This window comes from Garra rufa, chromosome 14 (assembly GCF_049309525.1).
Source record: "Garra rufa chromosome 14, GarRuf1.0, whole genome shotgun sequence".
Classification (NCBI taxonomy): domain Eukaryota; kingdom Metazoa; phylum Chordata; class Actinopteri; order Cypriniformes; family Cyprinidae; genus Garra; species Garra rufa.
Window position 1 is genome coordinate 20526471 of NC_133374.1, and position 26674 is coordinate 20553144.

The 26674-nt window shown below is 38.0% G+C and overlaps 2 protein-coding genes across 4 annotated transcripts in view; both read right to left on the reverse strand.

Annotated features, from left to right (window-relative positions):
* The window catches only part of myo18ab (myosin XVIIIA b), a 153711-nt gene that overhangs the window by 85430 nt on the left and 41607 nt on the right, over positions 1–26674 (reverse strand). For all 3 annotated transcript variants that reach the window (XM_073818419.1, XM_073818418.1, XM_073818417.1), the window contains exons 3-8: positions 9246–9311; positions 8322–8409; positions 7776–7882; positions 4612–4788; positions 2288–2498; positions 105–247 (exon numbers count right to left, since the gene is read on the reverse strand). In XM_073818419.1, the coding sequence (XP_073674520.1) occupies positions 105–247; positions 2288–2498; positions 4612–4788; positions 7776–7882; positions 8322–8409; positions 9246–9311 (792 nt within the window). The remainder of the gene's footprint in view (positions 1–104; positions 248–2287; positions 2499–4611; positions 4789–7775; positions 7883–8321; positions 8410–9245; positions 9312–26674) is intronic.
* Positions 11308–16575, reverse strand: LOC141285202 (uncharacterized). The gene is made up of 5 exons (XM_073818245.1): positions 16535–16575; positions 13692–14870; positions 12303–12368; positions 11537–11659; positions 11308–11343 (listed from the first exon to the last, which is right to left on the reverse strand). The coding sequence occupies exons 2-5, from the start codon at positions 14835–14837 to the stop codon at positions 11308–11310; spliced, it is 1371 nt and encodes a 456-aa protein (XP_073674346.1). The 5' UTR covers positions 14838–14870; positions 16535–16575.

Here is a 26674-nt window from a genome sequence, read left to right on the forward strand (position 1 = left end):
TTTATAATGGATAGATGATGAATTGCTATTTAACTACAAGTCATAAAATCAGTACAATGTGCATTTGATATAATGTATACATGACCAGTACTATATTGACAAACCTGGATGGAGGCAGAGGCCACCTGACCAGCCTGGTCAAAATCCAGCGAAACGATCTGTGAGAAGCGGCTTGCGTTACTGTTCATGGAGGTGGCACTGTTTCCAAAGGCCTCTAGGATTGTGTAAACCGCTTGCCATTTCTCAGCTGGAAGAGACACACATTAATATTTAAGTAAAGGACTCGCTCTTTAACATTGACCGCACTAGAAGAGAGGATCCTGCATACAGAGTTGAGCATACGGAGATAACATCGCACCCTCTTTAATGGTATAGTTGATGAGCACTGTAGTCTTCATTAGGTCATTATTGACCAAGCAGGAGCTGAGCAAGCCTTGATGACAGCTAATTATCAGAGCGCTTTAGTGGGCATCATTAGCACGGCCCTCATCTGTCACCCTCTTCCCAGCGCTCACACTCTCTCCATGCTATACAAGCCCATTTCCAGTGACCGCATGACACCCTTCCATTCACCCTTTACCACAGGCTGTTCAAGCTTTTCAAACACATGGTGAGATACTATGCAGCTAAAAATGGGAATGCACAATGATCGTATTATATTGGCTAATGTTAGCTTGGTTACAAAGGAATACGTGGTATTATTAAAGACACAGTTCACCCAAAAATGAAAACTACCCCACGATTTACTCACCATCAAGACATCCTAGGTGTGTATGATTTTCTTTCAGACGAATACAATCTGAGTTTTATGGAAAAAAAAATGCCCTGGCTCTTCCAAGCATTATAATAGAAGTGAATGGCTGTTGAGATTTTGAATTCCAAAAGAGTGCATCCATCCATCATTAAAAGTCCTCCACAGAGCTCTGTGGCTTAATAAAGGCCTTCAGAAGTGAACTGATGTGTTTGTGTAAGAAAAATGTCCATATTTAAAACTTCATAAACCATAATCTCTAGCTTTTGATAACTTTCGTACATGCATTCACGAGAGAGTGGTGTTCTAGTAGATGACGTAGAACATAGGCATTGCATAAGCGTCAGTGAGAAAACGCTAGTCTTGTGAAAACCAAGTTTTGTTTACAGCAAAGAAAAGTCTCCTCTTGGCTTACATCAAAATCCTCTGTCATTTTTACAAATTATCGTTTTGTACTTTTATTTTGAGACTGGTCTTTTGTTTTGCTCTTCGTCATCTGTCGAAACACCACACTCTCGTGAAGGCACATGTAACAATTAGCGGAAGCTAGAGATTACGGTTTATAAAGTTTATAAAGAAGATGAATCACACGGGCACCATAGAAGTCCACTATATGAAGAACCTTCTCTCATTTTTTCCCCCCCAAAAATCTATTTCTTTACGACCGAAGAAAGAAAGACATGAACATCTTGGATAACAAGGGGTGAGTAAATTATCTGTACATTGTTGTTCTGGAAGTGAACTTCTTTTAAAAGTGCGTTCACACCGCCCACACTGTCTATGGTTGAGTCCGTCAGAGGCTCTGCGGTGCATTGTGTGCGTTGGATCCATCAACTTTTCAAGCGTTACCTGCGTTTCAAGCGTCAATGCAGCAAACGCAAGCAACGCAGAAGTTCAGCTAGCTGAACTTTTGACGGAACTTGACGCACTCGACGCAGTGCGTCAACCAATCAGAGCGTCTCACTGTAGCGACATCACCACACGTATCTTGAATGAAGCGGGAGCAGAAAAATAACACTTTCAACAATGGAAGACAAAAGCTCATTGTAGCCGTCTGCAATCGCAGTGAATTGTATGATTCGTCCTCGTTGTTGTATAAAGTTAGGAATGAAAAGGAACTTGCTTGGATGAAGATCGCTGAAGAGATCGGGATGTCGGGTCAAATCTTTTCTCAACGTAATTATTTCCCATTTCGTTAGCTAGCGAAACATGGTCATGAGAAGATTCCAAAATGTCCAGTCTTTACTAGTTTGCCATGGTTTATTCAGGGGAAGTGTGCAAAAAGCGGTGGAGGAGTCTGAGGGACAGAGCGTTGCCTGACGTGTGCGGTGTGAACGCACCAAAAAGCAAGCGTTGCAAGCTTCAAAGTACATGCATCAAACTAGATGAGTTGGGAGCGTTGCCTGACGCAGACAAAGTGTGCGGTGTGAACGCAACCCACCATAAGCCATCAGCATTTGCCAAAATCTTGGTGTATCCCTAAAATCCCATTTAGGAATGCTTTTTATTAGATTAGTATAGCTTGTCTTTCTGTACCTGTAAAGATCTTTCCAGTGCTGCCAGCGATGGACACCAGGTACTGGACTAAATGCTGGCAGTTTGTGGTCTTGCCACTGCCGCTCTTTCCCAGCAGGACGACAGACTGGTCCTGTCGCGTTGTCAAAAGGTTTCGGTAGGCGGATTGGGCCACTGCATATATGTGAGGGGCTGTGTCTTCCCGTCGGCAGCCTTTGAACATGTGCATCACCTGAAACGACAAAGAGGGAAAAAAATAAGAAACTTCTAACACACTGACAAACACATTAATTTTCTTCATGCCTCTGAAGTCTGTGGACAAGCTTAATGAAGATCATTGTTGGGAGGAAAACAAAAGCACGGAGCTTACAGGCCAAACTAATAATCTAATAATCCTAATGTATTACAGAGTGTTTATTTTCTGTACAACAGAAAAGTCAATAATGAAAACCTAAAAAGCCTCCAACGTAAACCTATAAACATTCATTTTCCGATGAAGGGAAAATCAATAGCTGTTAATTTGAAAAGAAAGTTGGCGTAAACCATCTTTCCAGCATGAGTGCAATAACATTTTCACATATATCATAGCTTCGGCTTTAGAATGCAGAAAACACTCATCATGGCACATAATCAGCTTGATCCATAATGCAAAATCACTTAATTAGGACCGATGACCGAAATAAATTTTCTTCTGGATTGTAATTACATTTTATGGGTAGTACTTTATCTTGCATAAAATCCAATAAAGCTCATTAGCGGCTTTCAGTTGCCCATTTCCTACTGTGTTTAACTGACGTTAAGGGACAGTTGTATAAAATATGGTACCCATAATGCATTGCTGAAACAGTAAGTAGCTCCATCTATAATTGCATACTGGAGGCCATGTGACTATTTGTCACAAACTGTTTGATAAATATTATGCATTTGGATACTACACTACCAGTCAAATGTTTTTAACAGTAAGATTTTTTTTTCAATAAAATTTTCAAATATTTTTACTATTTGCAATAACTGTTTTCTATTGAATATATTTTAAAATGTAATTTATTCCTGTGATCAAAGCTACATTTTCAGCATCATTACTCTAGTCTTCAGTGTCACGTGACCTTCAGAAATAATTCTAATATGCTAATCTGCTGTTCAAGAAACATCTATTACTATTATTATTATCATTATTTAAATGGTGATTTTTTTCAGGATTCTTTGATGAATCCAAAGATCAGCATTTATCTGAAATAAATAGCTTTTATAACATTATACACTATACCATTCATATGCTTGGAGTCAGTATAATTTTATTTTATTTTATTTTTTGGGGAAAGAAATTCTAGAAATTAATATTTTTATTTAGAAAGGATGCTTTAAATCGATCAAAAGTGATGATAAAGACAAATTTATAAAGCTGTTATAAATTATAAATGCTGTTCTTCTAAACTTGCTATTCAAAGAAACTTGAAAAAGCAGTAAATCAGAATATTAGAATGTTTTCTGAAGGATCATGTGACTGGAGTAAGGATGCTAAAAATTCAGCTTCGAAATCACAGGAATAAATTACATTTTAAAATGTATTTAAATGGAAATCTTTTTATTTTAAATAGTAAAAATATTTTAAAACTGTACTGTTTTTGCTGTACTTTAAATCAAATAAATGCAGGCTTGGTGAGCAGAAGGGACTTTAAAAACATTTAAATTTTTTACTGTTCAAATACTTTTGACTGGTAGTGTATATAATAACTACCCTGGAAATCCAGAGGTCTCGCGAGAGCACAATTTGAATTGTCTCTGCAAGACACTCTGGCATCGAGCAATGATGCATGTTACTGCATTGCGTAAGCAGTTCTGGGAACCAATCAAATCGGTGTATCTGATGTAGGCGGGCCAGAGGCGAGCTAAGCTGATGACGACAGCGCTCCGACGTCCGGAATCATTTAGTAAACAGATGAACACCAGTTGTTTGAAACGGCTTTGGCCGCTACAATGAACGAGTTAGACTTGGCTTTTCATATAAAAGAGGAACAGAAAACCGCGTTCAAATTGTTCGTTTGCAAGAAGGACGTTTTTGCCGTTTTGCCGACTGGATACGGCAAGAGTTAAATCTATCAGTTAGCTCCGCTGGTAGCTAAGCGTATGGGGCTGTATTGTTGTGATTGGTCGTGGCGTTATCCAATTGCGTGCAGTGAGATTTTCAAATGCATGCTTGGTGCCGCCCCTCGAGTTAGGTCCTTTTCATTGCTCGATGCCAGACCCTTAATCTTAATAGATTAGGGTCTGGATTTTTTCCAGGCTATATAATAACAGAAAGAAACAGGGATATTTGGAGTGTGAAAGAAAACAAGGGTTCTCACCTTCTCTGAGTACATGGAGGGAGCGCTGATAGGGTTGATGATCACCATGTTGGGCCCTGCGTATGTGTGGATGAGATTTCCTCCATAGCGCTGGCGCAAGGAATGCATGACGCTGGACTCATTCAGGTAGAGCAGAGCTGCCAAGTCCTCACAGCGGTCAAATGACGGCGGGTTCGCCTGGATCGAAGGGTTTAAAATGCTAAAGGTCACAGAATGCAAGAATGCTGACTGGTGATTAATGGGAAGAGTAGAAAAAAAACCTTAATAATACAGTAAGAGGTTTTAAACCAGTGTGATCCAGCCATAATAGCCTCAAGACTTCATGCCAAGTCTTTAATGCAATTTAAAACTTGTCAAGCTCAACTCTAGATCCATCTTAGCAATTCCCTCATTGAACAGATGGTTCAAAAAACTTGATTTGAGGTCAGCCTTGACATTATGGAAGTCATCAGCTCAGAGCTGCCCTTCACCGGGAGGTATGTGAAATAAACGACTGTGCCAGGCAGGAAGTGAGCTGATAATATTTCCCAGCATATGTTTCATCAAGGCCTAATAGTGCAAACTCCATTAGAAACTGGTTTAATAGACTTCTACGTCTGTCTGTTTGAAAAATTAGGCCAAATCCCACCTGTTTCTCTGTGACCCATATCCTGGCATCATTTTCTCTCACCCTATGCATGTTACCCAGGACCCACCTGTGCATGTCTAACCCTCACTAACGCTCTGGATTCAGGCCAGACAGTAGCAGAGTTCTGCAAATAACCCTGTGCATGAGCCCTGCAGGCTTCATTTAAATGCACATGGCTATTCTGCTGTTGCAAAGTAAAAGGAATCGTTGTTTTCTGTTGTGATTGTGCAATCTGAACTGAATGTGATGAAATGGGATGAGATTAGATTGTGTACTGCACATTTTTTGCAATTCTATTTCCTGGATGCACTCAAAAACCAGCACAGGACTATTAGTGTAGACACTTCATGAACAAAATGACTGGGACGCTTCTAATAAATCACACAAAAACGCTCAGAAGCTTATCTAGTTTAAAACAATCTGACAAATCATTTACTGAGTCTCTTCAAAGTTAGAATTACTTAGTATCTTCTGACTATAATTATAATTATAATTACGACTCTAAAAGGCATTTTCGCCTCGAAATAAAGCAAGAACTGTTTGTGTACTTAAACTGTTGTGCAACTAGTCATTATTAACTGGTTGTTTATATAGCAACATGTGGTTAATGATACCAAAAAATAATCTGGCTCTATCCATCAGTTGTTGATTGGATTTTGAGATTGGCCGTTGCACTAAAAAAGGAGGAAGATGAACCCAAGATTGCAGGAGCTTTATGAGGACTGAATGATTGATAATTGCGACTTTTTTTCTCAGAATTGTATGATATAAACTCACAATTGTGAGAAATAAAGTCAGAATCACAAGATATAAACTCCCAATTGCAAGTTATGAAGTCAGAATTGGGAGATTATAAACTCAAAAATCTGACTTTTATCTCAGAATTGTGATGCAAACACAATTCAAACTTTTTTCTTATAGATGTAAATTTGTAAGTTATGAAGTCAGAATTGTGAGAAATAAACTTGAAGTCACAATTTTGAACTTTTTTCTCAGTATGGCTAAGGTTTATCTCCCAATTCTGACTTTATAACAACCAATTAGGAGTTCAGTCAGATTTGGAAGATATAAACTCACAATTCTGAGAACATATCAGTCTCTTTTCCCCCCTAAACATTGGACTTATTGTAAGTTTATATCTTACAATTCTGAGAAAAATGTCTAAATTGCAAGATATAAATACATTTGTGAAAAAAGATTCAAAATTGAGATATACAAACACATTGATATAAAGTCAAAACTGCAAGATACAATTTTGACTTTTTTACTCAGAACTGCATGATATAAACTCAACTGAGAAATAAAGTGAGAACTGTGATAAAAACTCGCAATTCTGACTTTTTTCGTGCAAACACGAGTTTATATCATGCAATTAAGAGGAAAAAAAAGTCAGAATTATGAGATACAAACTCACATTTAAGAGAAAAATGTCAAAATTGCAATATACAAAATTGCAATTGCAAGAAAAAGAGTCAGAATTGCGAGATACAATTCTGACGTTTTTTCTCAGAATTGTATGATATAAACTCACAATTGTGAGAAAAAAAGTCAGAATTGTGAGACACAAACTCATATTTGCGAGAAAAAAGTCATGAATTGTGATTTACAAACTTGCAATTGTGAGAAATAGGCAGAACTGTAAGATAGAAAGTTACAATTCTGACTTTTTTTCTTGTAATTCCAAGTTTGTTTGCAGTTTTGACTTTTTTTTCTCGTAAATGCGAGTTTCTCATAATGCTGACTTTTTTTTCTCAGAATTGCATGATATAAACTTGCATTTGCAAGAAAATTTAATCTCACAGTTCTCACTTTATTTCTTTATTAATTGTGAGAAAAAGTCAAAATTGCGAGATACAAAATTGACTTTTTCTCACAATTGCATGGTTGTATATCATAATTTTGTCTCTTTTCTCGCAAATGTGTTTATATCTTACCATTTTCAGATATAAACTTGCCATTGCGAGTTAATAAGCCCAGTTTTTAGGGGGGAAAAAAGACATGATATGTTCTCAGAGTTTATATCTCCCAAATCTGACTAAACTCACAATTGGTTGTTATAAAGTCAGAATTGGGAGATAAACCTTAGTCATACTGAGAAAAAAAGTCAGAATTGTGACTGAAAGTTTATTTCTAACTTGCAATATCATGTAATTCTGAGAAAAAAAAAAGGTCGGATTAGTGAGTTTACACCTCACAATTCGAATTGCAAGATATAAACTCACAATTGTGAGAGAAAGAGTCAGAATTGCAGAATTGTGATATACAATTCTGACTTTTTAATCAAGTTTATATGCAATTTGGAGAAAAAAAGTAAGAACTGTAAGTTTGCATTCTCGAAATTCTGGCTTTATAACTTTATGACTTTTTTCTTGCAAATGCGAGTCTATGTCACACAATTCCAAGAAAAAAAGTCAGAATTGCAAGTTTATATCAGAATTGTGAGATTATAAAGTCACGATAAGCTTTTTAAATTTTTTATTCAGTGGCAGAAACGGGCTTCCATAGAAACGCACATTTTAAAGCCTGCGCAACTGACCTTCTCTACGTCATCCTCGTCCACGTCCAGCACTGTCCCATCATGTTCCAGTTTGATTTTCACCTTCCCCTCTGGTAGACTGCCAGCCTCCGTCTTCACCACAGTGGCTGTAAAGAACACCAGAGAACACTGTGAATGTTTTTATTTCTGATTGCACACAACACCATTGCAGAACTAAATTAAAACAGACTTCTAAAATTCCAGTGCCATTAAAGCGCTTCAAAATGTAACAGTAATGAAACCCGTATTAAGTTACAAACGGCATAAAATCTAAATCGACCCCATTTCCTTTCTTAATAAATGTCCCTGGTGTTATCGTGTGCGAAACAATATTCTGAAGGAGAAAATGTTTCCATAATCTTTCATCAAAATGCAATAACGTTCTCCACCTCTGAAATGACTTTCTCTTCTACTCTAGCTCAATATTCTATTTTCACATAGGAATATGTCAAATTATGAAAGTTAAATGAGTAGGGAATGCCATTTCCTGTTGTCTTCAATTTAAAATAATGTTTCAAGTTCATTTTTCATGGCTTTTGTACTAACCCAAAGAGAATCCATCCTTGTGGACCAGCCACACTTTCTCTGAGCCGTACCATGCTTGCTCTGCAGCTATCTGCTCTTCTGTTTTCACCTGCAAAGGAGAAAAACATCAGTCAAACTCATTATTTATGGCTCTACATGGGCCTTTTGAACAGGAACATCACTGATACGGTTCAAATCCACTCCATGCATTGGTCCAGCTTATCATTTAATGACACAAAACTGGTCTTTTTACCTTGATCTGAGACCTCTGCTGACAGAATAGTACTTAGAGCTCCCAGATCAGTCCAAAAACAACATTGTTTCCCAATGTCTACAGTGGGAAATGAGCTTAAAATGCTGTGGGCTGTCATGCAAAATGGGGGAGAGTTTAACGGCTGGTGTAGATGAGCCAACTCGGGCGTCAAATGATGGACGGGGTCAGATTACAAGCCCGATGTTCTGGTTGTCTGGGCAAGTCTGATTCCACTGCACTCATGCTTGACCTACACACACTGGTCTGAACATGAACTCGACCGCTGTGAAGGGCTGACAGTGAGAGATAGTATGTAGTGATCCATTGATGGGATGGAGTTGTGTTCCAGTTCACAAGCTTCTCTCCTCTGGTGTTTAGTTAGTATACGGTGTTATGCTTTTAGATAAATCAGTGCACTCTACAAGTACAGTTGTACATGAGAAGGAAGGGTAGAAAACACTACAGCACAGTTAATAACAATCCAATGCTAATTAAACGTTAGATGAACCAATACTTCTATTTGCCAGATTGTCTGTTTTGCTATCTCTGAGTGTCTGAGCTCTACGGCTGGGGTTTTGATGAAATGGGATGGGTGCGAACACAACACTCCACAACACAAGGGCAAGTTTGACACGACAGGTCAAGGGTGGGATTATGCAGGTGAACTATGGTACACACAGCAGAAAGCAGACCTTAGGATGGGCGGCAGCGGCATGGTCTGCCTTTAGGATTGCCACGGGATCCTCCTCCACCTGTCCCTGTGCGACGGCAGGTCAGCATGAGGGGCAAGAGCAGGGTTAGACATCATAACACTTTATAACAAGCATCTCTCAAACACAGTCATTTATCAGTTTAAAGGCCTGCCTCAGCTCCACACAGAGCATATAAAGCATCCTGTGAATAAAAAGGGTTGTTGATCATGTGATATATCAGTGTAAGGCACTATGGTCATCCTTCAGGAGGCAAGGGGTATGAAATAAACATTCAGCAGGGAGAATCTCATGAAGCCAAGAACAGGTCATATTTAACTAGTCAAGTAAGGCTCTATTACTTTTAAAGATTACTGTATGTATAATATACATATTTTTACATTTATCCAACAGTTCTTTCTGGTCCTCGAATGTGATTTGCTGAGAGGAGTGCGATATTCTAATGATAACTTAACTCCAACCTTTTTACCATTTGTATCACTCAGTTTGCGGTATTTCTCACAGAGAGTGTCATGGTGGATGCACAAATCCACTATAATTTTATAAATAATACTGTTTTTGTGTCACGAAATGTAGTTTTATGAGTTTCCAGATCTTCTGGAATTTGCCACTGGCTCTGATGTCTCTATAGTGGTTAAACATAAGATATAATTCGTTTTGAGTAAATCTAAAGGCCAATTTTTGGTCTCAATAATCTATTATTTGTTCCAGAGCAAATAGTTTTGGTTGAGGGCAAAATCTCCCTTTACAGATGAAAGCATACTACGACAAATATATCACTTTCCTCAGCGGACATTCAACCTAATGTTTTATTGTGAATATAAGATTGAGCTGAAGAATGAAAGCTGTATCAGACGCAGGTAATCACACAGGCTCAGGCCATCTCTCTCTCATGATACTCTACATAATACAGTGAGCCAAGACCAGCTTTACCTCAGCCAATAGGGATGCACAATATTATCGGACTAATATTGGAATAACCCAATAATGGCTTTAGATTTCAATATCAGCATCGGCCCGATATGAAAAATTATGCCGATATAAACAACAAGAGAGACTTGATGTTGTTTCCAAAAAAAAGTAAATATATCAGTATTGGCCAAAATTAATTAAAAATATTAGCATATCGGACCTGGCAAAAAAACAATATTGTGCATACCTAACGGCCAGATTTTCTGTAATCTTCTTCGCTGACTTTCTGATGAAAGGACACTACGACAAAGATTGAGCTTTCCTCAGTTGGCATTCAACCTAATTTTAATTTTAGTTTAGTTTTATTGTGAATATGGGATTGAGCTGAAGAATGAATGCTGTATCAGATGCAAGTAATCACACTCGCTCAGTCCATCTCTCTCTCATAATACACTATATAATTCAGTGAGCTTTTAATACAGTAATACAATAAGCTTTCAATGAAGCAACTCAACGTTCATTCACTTCTAGTTCTAATGTAACATTTTAGTATTAGCAACTGTTAAATTGTCTACTTGACATTTGAATATGTGGCAGAAGGAAGTAGTTCTGCACAAAAAAAGTGTTTTTAAAAAACATTCCATTGTTTTCTCTCTTCTTCTTTTTTTTTTTTTTTACACACTCGTGCTGTCGAACTGTTGTATAAAAGCAATAACACACTCATAGCAGTGCGATATGTAATAAATACTTCTTTAAATCTTTACTTGGTCAAACACGGCAGACATTTTTCATTTTTCATCCCTTTTTAGAGCTACATTTTTGTTAAAATCCCATTCATATTAAGTTAAAACATATTCAGTTAAAAGAAATAAACATCTCTGAACATAATATGATTTATGCTAACAATAGCATGGTTAACACAGAAAGGTGATACAAAGATATATAAAGACACTATGTTGGTGATATGAGGTAATGGGGTATAAGCCTGAGGCACGAGGAAGCAACAGGAGATATTAATAAATCAAAGTCTTCACCAATTACAGAGCATATCCACTGCTATTCACTTATATGCTGATCTGAGGGGCGACAGAAGCAAATTCATTCTCACACTGAGGGTTTCATGCAGTTACAACTAACCCTGAGTCACCATGCACTGCATCAACACTGGCTTAAAATGATCATACATACACAATAAACAAGCAGGCAATCCTTATATCAAAGATATGATATATAAACAATAGCTAAATCAACAATATACTGGTAGATAGCATCTGTTTTAGGTTGATAACACAAGCACAAAGCATATATAGTAGCCATGTATGAGGGTGGGGGTGGGTTAGAAAGAGGAACAGAGGGCTTACACTCCAACAGGCCACGCGAGCGCACACTCCGGCCAAGCCATTGAGGGGAGCAGTGGGGGAAGAGCCGTCCCCAGAGGGGGCCTGTACCTGAGACGACGCAGAGGCACTGGCCACAGGTTCCAGCTAGACCAGCCAGCCAAACAATCACAGCCACAGAGACAGCGGTGGATGAGAGAGAGAGGTAGAAATGAGACATGTATTCACAGATGAAAGGACAGAAGGCACATGGAGGTGAGAGATGGGCATGCCTGAACCAATGAAAACCTGTTTGCTAGATAAGTTGTACTGCAGCACATAGAAACTTAAAAGTGCATGGTAATACAGGAGGGAATATAGGAAAAATGGAATATAAAAACATTTATATTGTTTAAATCTTTACATTTCTGAATTACTGTAACTACCTTCATGGTGTCTAGATAGGCAATTTCACTAGAGTTTGGAATAATGTCATAAATTACTTATAAAGAGACATTTTAATAAGTTCATAACCATTAGATGTGAAGGCACGATGTAGTCGCTCTGCTCACATTAATGTCCTTAAAATCCCTTGTCCTCATTAACAATGTAGCGTATTAAACTATTTCCCCATGAGTATTCAGTCAGTGTAAGTGCTGCCAAGCTTTAAAGTGTTATTTATTTATAGTTCTACAGCCAGTGCAGTCAGAGCCATGTAAAACAGTCTGGATAAAGCAGATTTTAGCATCAGAGTAAGAGTGATGAAGCAGAAATGTAGACAAAAGGAAGACAAAGAATGGACAAGCATTACAGATGCAGCGAAGATCCTCTCCAGCCGTCTCTGTGCTTCTTCAGTGGGACTCAGTGGCGGACTCTCCTATAGGTCAGACCACCAAGAAAAGGTGAGTCTAACTTAGACTTTGCACATAGCTTTATTATAGAGTAGCCAACATCAATTTATTCAAAAGGATAAATTGTAAAAGCTCTACACCTGATTGAAAGCAAAGTCACGAGTGTGTATGTTAGCCATGCTGCATTCGCTTCCCTGCAGAGCTGAGCAGGCTCATCTAACTGCTACAGAGTGTGATCTTCGTAAAATCCCACACACAAACACAACACACACCTTTTTGGACAAGGTTGGTAGAGCGGGTTTAGAAATGCTCCCAGGAGGAGGTCTCCCTGCTTGAGTTGGTGGCAAACGTACGGTCGTCTTCACCTTCAAATATCACGTCCAAACCACACACAAAGTCACAGAAGTCAGGTTGTTTAGGGACTGAAGTTAGTAACCATGCAACCAATCATAAATTAGTTTCTTCTGGTCTGAAATGCTACAACCAAACCACTCCAAAATCAACCATCTAGCATTCACTACACTATTCTTAAAAGATTAGTTCAGTCCTGAATTAAAACTTCCAAGATGTTCAACGTCTTTCTTTCTTCAGTCGAAAAGAAATTAGGGATTTTGAGGAAAAAATTTCAGGATTTTTTTTTCCATGTAGTGGGGATCAATGGGTTGAAGGTCCAAATAGCAGTTTTTAATTTTTTTAGAAAATGACCAATCATTTTGCTAGACAAGACCCTTATTCCTCGAAAAGTGTAGAGCCCTTTGAAGCTGTGTTGGAACTGCAATTTGGACCTTCAACCCACTGATCCCCATTATAGTCCACTATATGGAGAAAAGTCTGGGAAAGTTTCTCAAAAACATTCATTTTGTTTTCGACTGAAGAAAGAAAGATCATCTTGAATGACATGGGGTTGAGTAAATTATCAGGAAATTTGCAACAAAACCAGTATCCAATTCATAAGATCTACAGTCTATGTTCTTGGCCAGTGTCCACCCAGATGTACATTGCTCTTAATCTTCTCTAATCAAAACGTAAATGGCTTTGTGGGTCATTGAGGTGGCGGACTTCAACTCCACCATTAATTTGCAAGATCACCACATAAAAGGTTTTCCAGTGGTGACATTCAAGAACCATAAGTCCTGAGCTGATCTCTTAAGTCTAAAGAGACTAGAAAGACAACCCAGAGTAAGAAACCTAGGAAAAGAGTGCTCATTCATCAACACTTCCGAGAGCTACATACTACTAGGACTACATGCAAACTATAAAGTGGAACGTCTTAGTACTAGTGCGCACTCCACACACTGTTAAGTGACATACAGCAATCCATGCAGCCAAGTAATCAGTATGATCAATACCTCTGGTTTCTTCATAGGCATCTGTTTACTGGTGGGAATGAACCCTGATGGAGGGGCAAATGGATCTGTTTTGGGAACTGGGGGGTTAAGGGTGTTGGATTTACCAGAAGCAGTTGGAGCAGAGCTAGCAGCTGCTTTAGGAACAGCAGGTGTGGAACTAGGGATAACAGGCAATGTTTTGGGATCTGGATTAGGAGGTGGAGAAACGATAGGAGCTGTTGGAACAAGTCCAGCAGGAGTCATAGGTTTTGGAGCAGGAATAAATCCTGCTGGAGGGGAAAGAGTAGATGGCTTTGAGGGTTTCGGTGTAGGAACAAATCCAGGCGGAGGAGAGAGTGGGTTAGGTTTTGGGGTTGGGATGAACCCTGCTGGTGGCGAAACAGGAGACTTAGGAGCCGTCAAGGTAGTAGCAGATGCTGAAATATGTTGTTCTTGTTTTGGAGTCTGGATGGTGTCTACTTTCTGCACAGTTTTATCTTGTGCTGGTCCAGAAATTTCTTTCTCTAAAGGTTTCACACTCTCTTTTTCATGAGGCTCATCCTTGCGGATTCGTGGACGAGGTTCTCTGGTCCTGCCTCGTGTCATCAAACTAGTCAGTCCAGTAGAGATATCATCTCTTTCCTCCTTTTTTATGGAATCATGTTTGAAGGAGAACACGGGCATCTTCACAACTTTTGGTACAGATGCTGGTTCAGGTTTCTGTGGTTCTAAAGGTGGTTCTGGAGACATGGCTGCAGGGGATGTTGGCATATCTTCTTCAGTAGGAACTACCCTCCTAACCACTCTGCGCACCACCTTTACTACCTTCTTACGGGTCCCACCTTGCAAGTCCTCTGCAAGCTCTGGCTGACTAGCACTAGGGGTAGTCTTAACACTGCCGTTGAGAGCACCATTCATTTTGCTTTGTCCATTCATGAAAGGTTCAGGACTCAAGGGAGCTTGGGGAGGCTCAGGGCTTTTGAAGCGTTCTGGCATCTTGGGCACTTCAGAGAACCTTCTGGTTGCTGTCTTGTCTCTGTTGGGTGAGGGGCTTTTGACTCGCCTGAACTGAGGTTGGGACTGGATGTCAGTGGATGTGTCCTGAACAGGTTGAGGACTCTTGGCACGTAGTAGGCCTCTGCCAGGCTCCAGGCTGGGCACTGACATTGAGCGGCTACTCAGGCTGCCATCGCTGTCAGACTACACACCCAGTAGAAGAGTCAATGAGGAAGGGTAGAAAGATATAGTCATTGAGAAATCAATATACAACTCTTTAAATGGTTAGTTCACCCAAAAATATAAATTCTGTCATTAATTACTTACCCTCATGTTGTTCCAAACCTGTAAGACCTTTGTTCATCTTTGGAACACAATTTAAAATATTTTTGATGAAACCCGAAAGGTGTCACATGGATTACTTTGTCGATCATCTTGGTAATTTTCTGGGCCTTGAACGTGGTAGTACCCTTGTCTATGGGAGGGTCAGAGACCTCTTGGATTTCATCAAAAATAATCTTAAATTGGTGTTCAGAAGATGAACAAAGGTCTTATGGGTTTGGAACAACATAAGGGTGAGTAATTAATGATAGAATTTTCCTTTTTGGGTGAACTAACACTTTAAATTAGTTTCCTCATTCAGCACACCATGCAATGCTGTCTAATTTGCACTGGTTCCTATGCTCATATCCCTGCTTCATTTTCTGTTCTATGACTGTGGCCACTCATAAAAATATCTCAGAACTTATTTGGGAAATGAAACCTGTTCAGATGGCTGTCTTTTAATAGTAAATGCTGTAAATATTGTAACTTCTCACTAGACAAAAGCAAAACAAAGCATTTGGCTACCAAACACAATAAACTAGGTGAAAGGGAAGTAGAATACTGGTTTCTGTTGACTTATTATACATCAGCTTTGTATGCATGAGAGAACAGAGATAGCAGAGGTGGTGAACTCTTGCATAAATACGCTTCAGTGACTTTTCACACTTAAAATTTCTGCATGGAGCACCTCTCCAAGCATGCATTTGTACACTCAGACTGAAAGTACTGTACATGTACAAGTCTTGCTCCCTACCGCACTGTTTCTTGACTCCTACACAAACATCCAGTAGATTCTGTCAGTGGATTATGAGATGTACCGTATAAACAATGTCAGTCTGTCAGCAGGTTTTGCACATAGCTCTACAATATAAACACCCTGCTTTAACCGAAAGCTTGCCTCTTCAATTTGTAAGAAATGCCTATTATTAAACAAGAACACAAATTACAGATTCCAAAATACATCCACTCCAACACTTTAAATCATGCTGAGATACTGAGTCATAACTTTGATTAGAGTGGTTTACTGATATTTAGTAAGTTTGTTTATCCAGGCTCTTGATTTAACCACCAGCCTCCTGCTCAGACAAAGCACAGCTGGTAGTGTGCAACAGCTGCACGTCAATCAACAAAACAACAAAGAATCGAACAAACTGTCTCTATCTTCAAGCCAAGATAGCACCATTTAGAGGCAAATTACCATGTAGCAGGTGTAAAAGTGAGAAATCAATGGTCCATGTCTTAAATAAAAGATGTTTTCATAAATCTACCGGGAAATATTTGGCTATTCTTAAATACTCATTCTCAAAGTGGCATACTGTTGAAGCAGCCACTGAAACGGGCTTCCTGTAACAACGATTCTGCATCCTGTGTGACTTGAAAATAACTGAAAATATCTAATTAGATACGTGTAACTGAAGACAAATAGTCAAAGTGCTTTTCAATTTGCAATTTTACTCTTAATAAGTGCATCTCTTCTCTGTGAGAGCATTATAAAAGGGCTGTAATATTTCATTTGTTAGTATGCAGAATATCTGGGCACTTACATTGTCTTTTGAACTCTTGGGGATTGGCTTGTTCTCTTCTTTGATCTATAAAGGTCCATTTAAAAAGGTCATTAGCACTTGATTTAGGACAATAAGTCTATGCTGAGGTTATTATGCAGATGTATCCAAGACATTTCATGCAGAGCATTTTAAAAGAACAAGTTACAGGAAAAAATATAAAAAATTTGAAACCTAATAAGGCGTCAATTCCGTGCTTGCATTTCTAATTATACATTTCAAGCAGTAGCATCAGCTTACTGCTGTGTTCGAGCCAGTGGCAGCTTTTCAAAATGTAATCAAAAAAAGCTATGGCAGAGAGCTGGCAACTACAGCCTCCCATGACGTTGGTCATATTCACACAGTGATGTGTGTTTTCCATCTGCCCAGAACCATGCACACGGCACCCCGGTGCATTGCTACAGATAGATGTAAAAGTGAAAGCATTGCTGGATTTTCATGCACACCACCTAGCTGATGTCACACAGTGCGTAAAGATGAAAATGGAGAATGGAACATCACTTTCCTTTTGCTCCCAGAAGGAAAAGCGTGATGAGAATGCCATGCTGGCAGCGCTGCTGTCATGGGCTGGGCCGGGGAAGGGTTTGATGAGGGAGGAAGGGCGGGATGAAAAGATGAGTGACAGATGAAGGGACCAGCAGACAAGTGGCTGGCACAATGGATGCTGGTCTTCACAGTTATGTTATGTGAGGTCACAAACTTCAGGTAAACAAGACGCACAATGCTGGAAAGAAGAGGGGGTTCTTGGCTCTGTTGAATAGAAAGAAGTGATTAAACAGTGGGATTTGCTCCAGGTTGCACATTAAGGGAATTTTTTTCATCATGACATTAAAAAAGGATCCTGAAGTCAAGCTAAACTCGCTGAAATATTAGAACAAGAGACATATGACAGACCTACAGTATGGGGGAGTTCAAAAAGAGGGCTCATTGTACAGCTGCAGTCTGACATCTATTTAATCAAAGCATTTTGAATAGAAATATTCCTATTTATTAAAAAAAAATTAAAATAAGATGCAATCAACAAAACTTTATAAATGATATGGTCTGTTATGACTATGAACATTTCACCAAAAAAAAAAATAATTCCACTGCTAATTTACATTTGTGTGTACAGTTGAAGTCAAAAGTTCACATACACCTTGCATAATTTGCAAAATGTTAATTATTTTACCAAAATAAGAGGGATTATACAAAATGCATGTTATTTTTTTATTTAGTACTGACCTGAATAAGATATTTTACATAAAAGACATCTACAAATAGTCCACAAGAAATAATAGCTGAATTTTTAAAAATACAGAGGGTGAAAACTTTTTAAATTTGAAGATCAGGGTAAATTTAACTTATTTTGTCTTCTGGGAAACATGTAAGCATCTTTTGTAGCTTCTGAAGGGCAGTACTAACTGAAAAATTATGATATTTAGGCAATATAGGAAAAAATGTACACCTATTTATTCTGTTCAAAAGTTTACAGCCCTAGCTCTTAATGCACTGTTTTTCATTCTGGAGCAACGGTAAGTGTTTGAACCTTCTGTAATAGTTACATATGAGCCCCTCAGTTGTCCTAAGTGTGAAAAGATGGATCTCAAAATCATATAGTCATTGTTGGAAAAATGCTGAAAAACCAAAGAATTTATGAACAACAGTGGGCAGTTTAACTGTTCAGAACAAACAAGGGACTCATGAATACCTATAAAAAAATAACAGCTGTAGATCATTCAGGTAACAACACAGTATTAAGAATCAAATGTATGTAAACTTTTAAATGGTCATTTTTATAAATTCTGATATTTTTTTCTCTTTCACATTCTGCAAGGTGTATGTAAACTTTTGACCTCAACTGTAAACTGTATACACTGTATATAAAAGCTTCATGATGGTTGAAAAAGCACAAACAGGATAAGAGTAAAAAGCACAAATCATATGGACTATTTTCATAGTACATTTTTGTTTTTCTGCAACTTTCAAAGCTTGGTCACTTTCGTTTACTTCTGTGTTCCATAGAAAATCATGCAAATATGGAACGACACAAGTGAAAATTTCCTCTAAAAAAAGGACGACTGCCAGAGAGCTTTTGTTTGTGTAAACAAAACAGTTTCACCTCATTGCCACACTACCACATTGCATGGCATCAGCTGCAAGGATTACTCTGGGATCCCCTACTAGATCTGTCTGGTGTGGCTGCTGTCCTCTTCTCGAACCCCGTATCTGGATCCACACCCTGAACTCCCCTAAAGCCCCTCATGCCACCACTGACCCTTCTCCAGGCCTTCCAGCCAACAGACACACTGCAGCTATATAAAGTTACCCATGGCATGCTTATCTGTTAACAGAGCTCTGTAATACTGACAGCACAGACTTTTTTTAAGAGCTAGCATAAGGGTATTAAGCAGCCCACACCACTATACTCTATAGTCCAGCTGCACAAACAACAGTAATAAAACTAGAAACAAATTGACAACTTGGTAACCAAAGAAGGAATACACAAAATATTAACATTAAATATGACCAAAATTATGCTGTTCGTTGTTGTAAAAGCAGAAACCAAAGGATTTACATTTCCTTAAAATATTCTATTCTCAAATCTGCCAATGATATTAATAAAAAGAAGATTATTTCAATACATAATCAGAGAAATACTGATAATGGCTAAATTGGTATATTCATCGGCAAGATAATCACTTAACCCCTCCTTTTTCTCCAATGGGAACAAATGCAACTGGATATACATTTGTAGGATGTGTCATTATCTGTATTAATAGGATATAACTATTTGTCCATGTATACTAGAGCTGGGAGATTTTTCAGATTTTATTGATTAATTTGAATTTAATGTTTTGCCACAATATTATTTTAAATAGGATTTTACATAGAAATTAGGGCTGGGTTTTGACACAAATTTCACAGTTCAGTTAGATTCTGATTCACATGTGTGTGATTCGAATTTCCGATTCAATTCGACAGTGATTATTTTGGATATATCAGGTACAGTACATGCCAAATCTTCAAAAAAAAATGTCTTTTAAATTAAAGCAACTCCTGCTGTAAAACAAAAGTGTAAGTTGGTACTATATTACTATAATTTTGAAGGTTAAAATGAATTGATTTGTATTTAAATTGTTAAATTTCACTCAATTAAGTTTTTATAATAATAAAGTTACAATTACATCATTATATTTCTATACCAATTAGTTTTTTGAAATATCAACATTTAAATGGTGGCTTTCATAAAAACCTGACTGATTTATTAAACAAATTAAACATTGAAGACCAGTAACATTATAGAGTTCATTTTTCTAGCTGACTAATGAGTTTATGGTCACCAAATATGTTTTTTTCTGAGGTAAATGTGACGTTATGTGACATATTGATTACAAACTGTTATACTAACGTCTTTGCCCAGTCTTCATGCTGAAACTGGTATTACAGTGGAGAAGACAATCAGTTCACGCCAAACCGCGCCAAAACACCATTTATTGTTTGAATACTGTAACAAAATGCACAGAATTTAAAATCTGAGACTTTGTTTCATATCAAAAAGTAACAAAGCTTATTGTGATTTTTTGGATGGGAAGCACGCTAAAATGGTTCATTCATTAACTGAAAACAGGCTAGACTAAACTATTCTTGGGATTTAAGAAACAACATAATTTCGTAAAAATGAGAATTGATTAAAATCGAGAAATCGATATATGTTTTTTACCCAGCCCTAATAAAAATATTTAAAAACATTACAATTATGTTGTTTTAAATTTACACCATGTTGACCACTTCAAGTGTGGTGCATTCAGAATATATATATATTTATTTTATTTTTTTTTTACACAGATGGTTAATAAAGAAAATGTTACTTGAATCATGTTGTATTTATGCTGTCATGGTGACTCTTAAATTGAAACAATCAGAATAAAAAGAGCCATTTATCTTCCAAATATGAGCCAAACCGCTCAGCCATTATACACAACAAGGCTACATATAGCATATATAAAAGTGTTCAAAACAGAACTAATACATTGCACAGTTTTAATTCAAGATGGTTTTAAGGACAAATGATATTACAGTAGTCAATTTAGGCATTTATGCAGATTAAACGCAATACAATCAACAAAATTAAAATAATTTTTTAAAACTAATTAAAGTTTTGTTAATTATAGAGAAATTAAGAAACAACAAGGTACACCAAAACAAATCCAAGCCAGCAACAGCAGTTTAGCTCAACAAAAGAAACAAATAAAAGATAAGTAAAAGATACAAATGAACAGCTGAGAGTTTATGGCGACATCAATAAAAGCTTCACCAGCCAGACTGTGAAGCATACGATCCAATGACTGTATACACAAAATAACCCCCTGACTTCATCTATCAAACACTCGACACTCGCTGAATAGAAGTAGAGTTTAAAAGCATTGAAAAATAGCCACAAAAGCCCAAAAATGAGGCCCATTTGAAACATTCGTCTCAAGAGTACAATAAACGAGACACCTGAAATGGCACTACATTTTTCCACAAGAGCAAACCGACTCAAACAAAAGCTTCTATTGAGCTTGATGGCCTTCAGCACTTAACCTCAGAAATGCCAATCCAGTGTTCTATTGCAATCTCAAAATACCATAAAAGCACAATCCACAATCCAAACACTACAATATGAGAAAAGCCTTAATTTAATTCACCTTTTCGAGCGAAATTGCAAAACTTACTGGATTTATCATTAGCACTGGTATGCCTGGTCATTGCTCCCGGCGAGCCATCACACTCAAGCCTAAAAATAGTTGACAGAGCAGGCCCGAGTCCAGACTGCAGCAGTACTCCAAGCCCACAGACTCCTCCACAGGTCTAGATCAACAGATCCCTCATCCTGCCGGCTTACCTGAGATCCTCCGCGGCAGCTCCAAACAGTTACCGTCGCTCGCTTACCAAGGTCAGAGTGCAGCCGAGCACCGAACAAACCCACGAGACTTGTGTATGTGTCAGTTCGAGACAGTCCTGAGAACCAGAAGACCCACGGCACACTAACCGGCAGCCCTAGTTCTGAGAGGTGCAAAGTGATAGGCTATTCCTGACTCTGCTCTGTCACAGGAGGAGGAGGAGGAGGGAGACAGCTGTCGTGGTAGAGGGTCGGGAAGAGTCTAAAAATAAAACCCCAAGTACCACCGCTGCAACACTCCTGCTTTCTCCCCACCCCCAAAAATGTAGGCCAGGCGATGGACGGATCAGCTGCTCCACTGCTCAGCTGCTCCAGAGCAAACGTTGGTCCAGTGCAGTTGTGCACATGTGAGGGTGTCTGCAGGTTCGCGCCGAAGCTCTCAAACTTTGAACGACGGTGCAAACTTTGCTGTTTGAGGATGTGGAGTGAGCATCAAGGCGATGAGCACTGGATAAGCGTTTTTCTCTTCTCGGTGAGATATAGAGGTGTAGGGTGGAGAGGGGAAACAGAGGAGAAAAACAGAAGCGCTGAGAGAGAAGGTTGAGGAAATGACGCAAGGCCTTGGCACTTCCTACTCAGAGACAGAGTCAATTCAAAAGAGCAGAGCACAGTGGAAATAAAAGCTGCCGTGGCTCACACCTAATGAACGTGTATATCTGTGCGAGAGCTGAGCACTAAAGACTGACTCTACTAAGGGCGCACCATCATGTCGTTCCAAGAGACTTTCACTCGTCTGTGGAAACAAAAAAGGTGGATTTTTGAAGAATATCTTCCACTGCTTTATAACATAAAGACTGTCAAACTCCAAAATGACTAAAAAGTAGGACATGAGACTTATAAGTTTGGGGCTAGCAAGGATGCATTAAATGTATATTTCACCCAAAAATGAAAATTCTGTTAGTAATATCTCACCATCATGTTGTTCCCAACCTGTAAGAACTTTGTTCATCTTCGTAACACAAATTAAGATATTTTTGATGAAACCCGAAAGCTTTCTGACCCTGCTTAGACGCATTGTAGCAATGCAACAATAAAGTTCAAGGACCAGAAAGGTAGTAAGGACATTGTTAAAATAGTCCATGTGACAACAGTAGTTCAACCCTAATTTTATAAAGCTACGAAAATACTTTTTGTGCACAAAGAGTACAAAAATAAAAACTTTATTCAACAATAACAACATCCTTATTACCTTTCTGGGCCTTGATCGTAGTTGTGTTGCTGTCTATGCAGGGTCAGGTTTCATCTTCGGAACACAAATTAAGATATTTTTGATCAAATCCGAGAGTTGGATTTCATCAAAAATATTTTAATTTGTGTTCGGAAAATGAACGAAGGTCTTAGGGGTTTTGAACGACATGATATTGACAGATTTTTTATTATTATTTTTTTTTTTTGGGGGGGGGGGGTGAATTCCTTTAAATTGATCAAGTGTGACACTAAAGACTTTACTATATCATTACAAAAATATATAAAACTATAAATATAAAACTGTCATACTAAATTTTGAAAAGCAATGCATAATTGTTTCCACAAAATATTAAGCAATACAACTGTTTTGAACACTGATAATAATAAGAAATGTAAATCAGCATATGATTTCTAAAGGACACTGAAGATTGAAGTAATGTCTGCTGAAAATTCAGCTTTGTCACTTATATTTTAAAATATTTTATTATATATTTTATAATATTTTCACATAGAAAACTGCTATAACATTCCACACTTTGACTATTTTAACTGCATTTTTGATCAGATAAATGCAGTCTTGGTGAGGGATAAGACATTTAATTAAAAAAAATATTAAAAATGTTTTACTGATCAAAAACTTTTGTAAGGTTTAGTACACCTTTATGCATATCTAAGACTTCTGAAGACACATAATAGTTGAGTGTAAGGAACAGAATTCCCCTAAGCTGAATTTTTGCAAAATTTAGAATCATAAAAGTTCATATGACTTACATATACAGTATCTAATGCAACATGCCTAATACTGCAGGTCACATGGTGTTCTGTAATATTTTGGAGTTTGAGCAGCTCCAATTCAGTATTATTATATAGTAAAAACAATATTATAATTCTAGGATTTTTTTTTAATTATTTTTATAATAATCACCTTTGTGTTCCATAAAAGAAAGCCATGAAAGCTTACAATGACATCAGGGTAAGAAAATGACAGATTGATTTTCAATTTTCGGAGTGTTAAAAGATTTATTTGTGACCCTGGCCCACAAAACCAGTCATAATGGTCAATTTATACATTTATACATCTGAAAGCTGAATGAATAAGCTTTCCATTTATGTATGGTTTGTTATGATGGGACAATATTTGGCCGAGATACAACTATTTTGAAAATCTGCGAAAAAAAAAAAAAAAGAAAAAACACATTAAAATATTGAGAAAATCGCATTTAAAGATTATTAAATGAAATTCTTAGCAATGCACATTACTAATCAAAAACTAAGTTTTGATATATGTGACCCTGGACCACAAAACCAGTCATAAGGGTACATTTTTTTAATGATATTTATACATCATCTGAAAGCTGAATAAGTAAGCTTTCCATTGGTGTATGGTTTGTTAATAAGACAAACAATATTTGACCGAGATACAACTATTTGAAAATCTGGAATCTGAGGGTGCAAAAAAAATCGAATTATCTAAGAAAATCTAAATAAAAAAATCTAATTAAAAAATCAATGCATATTACTAATCAAATATTAAGTTTTGATATATTTATGGTAGGAAATGCACAAAATATCTTCATAGAACATGATCTTTATTTAATATCCTAATGATTTGGAGCATAAAAGAAAAATTCATAATTTGGACCCATACAATGCATTGTTGCCTATTGCTATGAACATACTCAACTGGTTTTGTGGACAAGGGTCACATTTAGAGTGAGTGCTAAAGTGCACTGGATTAAGCTTTATTAACACTGTCATTTATTCTTCTGATATTCTTTGAATGTGCATTTGTCATAGTAAGATGAGAATATAAAAAAGTAAGACCTTTCTTCCTTAAGCAAGATAAACGCTCAGACTGTTCTACCACCATCCATGGTCTTAGCCAAGACTCACTGCCAAAATCAATCATTTCCTCTATGGACAGAGGAGAGGAAGTGCCTTTTCATGGCTGTAACACCACAACCTGCCACCAGGAGGCAAAACTTCCTGTTTTAATCCTCCATATATTATCATTCACTCTCACAATCACAAGAGGGCGATGTAGCCCTTCTTAAAAGTGGCCTGAAGCCATCAGTGGTCAACACACACCCTGTCAACGGAGGCTGATCGTTTTCACCCCTTTCAATTGTGTACTTTTCACTCCCACTATCATTTTTCAGGTAGTGCAGATAATAGCCTGTGGATCTGGTGTTGTGTCTCACATACAGAAATCACCCTGCAGGAGGTGGAGGTGGTGATAGCACAGGCTCTGCAGATGGTGCTGGTACAGGCCTGTGGCGGCTCAGGGTGTGGTGCGAGGAGTCTATGCTACGGCACGTCCTGAAGAGGACACAGCATACCCACGTGTGTGTGAGTGTGGATTAAAAGCCCACTATGGCGGCATGCACGGTTGTGAGGGGGAGGGAGAAACAGACAGGGGGTGGCGCGGCAGGCGCACAGACCGAAGCTGAGCTGACACTGCAGTCGGATCTGAGAGAGAAACGGCATTTGGATTGGTGAGGAATGTGAGCTATGAGGCTGTCAGCTGGGGATAATGAGAAGAGTATGCAACAGAACAGCCGAGAAAAAACGAGAACACTCTCACCTCTGCCCAACACATCACACAGTCTGTCAGCAAGCGCAGGACAATGACATATCAACTTGCACTCTGATCTCTGTACAACTCTAACCTTTGACTCTATTCCGCAGCCTGTCCAAACCAGAGATTCCACAGTACAAGTTCACTCCAGAGTTTAAATTGCCTGATAATTTACTCACCCCTTTGTCATCCAAGATGGTCATGTCTTTCTTTCTTCAGTCGAAAAGAAATTAAGGTTTTCAGGAAAACATTCCAGGATTTTTCTCTATATAGTGGACTTCAATGGGGATCAATTGGTTGAAGGTCTAATTTGCAGTTTCAAAGGGCTCTACACAACCTCAGCCGAGGAATAAGGGTCTTATCTAGCAAAACAATTGGTCATTTGCTCGTCTTGCACTAGCTTGACTTCACACATTACATAATCATGTTGAAAGGGTCACATGTGATGTAGGAAGAAGTACCAACCCAGTGTTTACAAAGCGAACGCGCAAAGAAAGTCAAACACCCTTTACAAAAAGGTAAAACAATGTTGGATGATTTAAGTTGAAGGAGAAAAATTAGATGAGATGGAGAACTAACCGTGTATGACCTTTCCAACGCAATTATGTAATGTGTGAAGTCGTAGATGCACATCGCAGAGCTAGTGCTAGACGAGCATTTTCGGTTTAAAAAAAGTATATAAATAAAAAAGTAGATACAAAGTACATACAAAGTACATTCAAAGTCAATGCAAAGACGCGAACAGAGGAGAATTCTCGAGGAATGTGCCACACATTTGTCCCAAACATATGTTATTTGCCTCAAAAAGTCAGAATTGGGAGATAAGTCACAATAACCTTTTTTCATAGATCGGCTTCCATAGATCGGAGTAAGTACATTTTTCTGCCATTAATTTATCTGATATTCTTTTAATGTGCATTTGTCCAAGTAAGAGGAAATGTCTTACTTTTTCATTTTCATTTTACAGCAGGAAACTGAAATGCACAGCTGAGCTTAGACTGTTCTACACAATCCATGGTCTTAGCCAAGAATCAATAATTTCCTCTATGGAGAGAGGAGGGGAAGTGCCATTTCATGGCTGTAACAACATAACATGCCACTAGGAGGCGAAACTTCCTGTTTTAATCCTCCATATATTGACATACTTAAAAGTGGCATCAGTGTTTACACCAAATGCGAATGTAAATATTCACACCAGTAGATTGCAAACAAAGTCGCTGGGCAACGTGAAATGCCTGATGCATTTGCCATAAACGTATACTATTTGCCTCAATCACGCCTTCCGCGTAAGCATTATTATTCCTCGGCTGGGATCGTGTAGAGCCTTTGAAGCTGCACTGAAACTGCATTTCGGACCTTCAACCTGTTTATCCCCATTACAGTCCACTATATGGAGAAAAATCCTGGAATGTTTTCCTCAAAAACCTTAATT

Coding starts and splice junctions, on each gene's coding strand:
- LOC141285202 (XM_073818245.1), bottom strand. CDS start 14,837: ATGTCAGTGCCCAGCCTGGAGCCTGGCAGAGGCCTACTACGTGCCAAG. Junction 12,369..13,691: donor TGCCTATGAAGAAACCAGAG/GTATTGATCATA, acceptor TCTGACCTATAG/GAGAGTCCGCCACTGAGTCC. Junction 11,344..11,536: donor CTCGCGTGGCCTGTTGGAGT/GTAAGCCCTCTG, acceptor GATCATTTTAAG/CCAGTGTTGATGCAGTGCAT.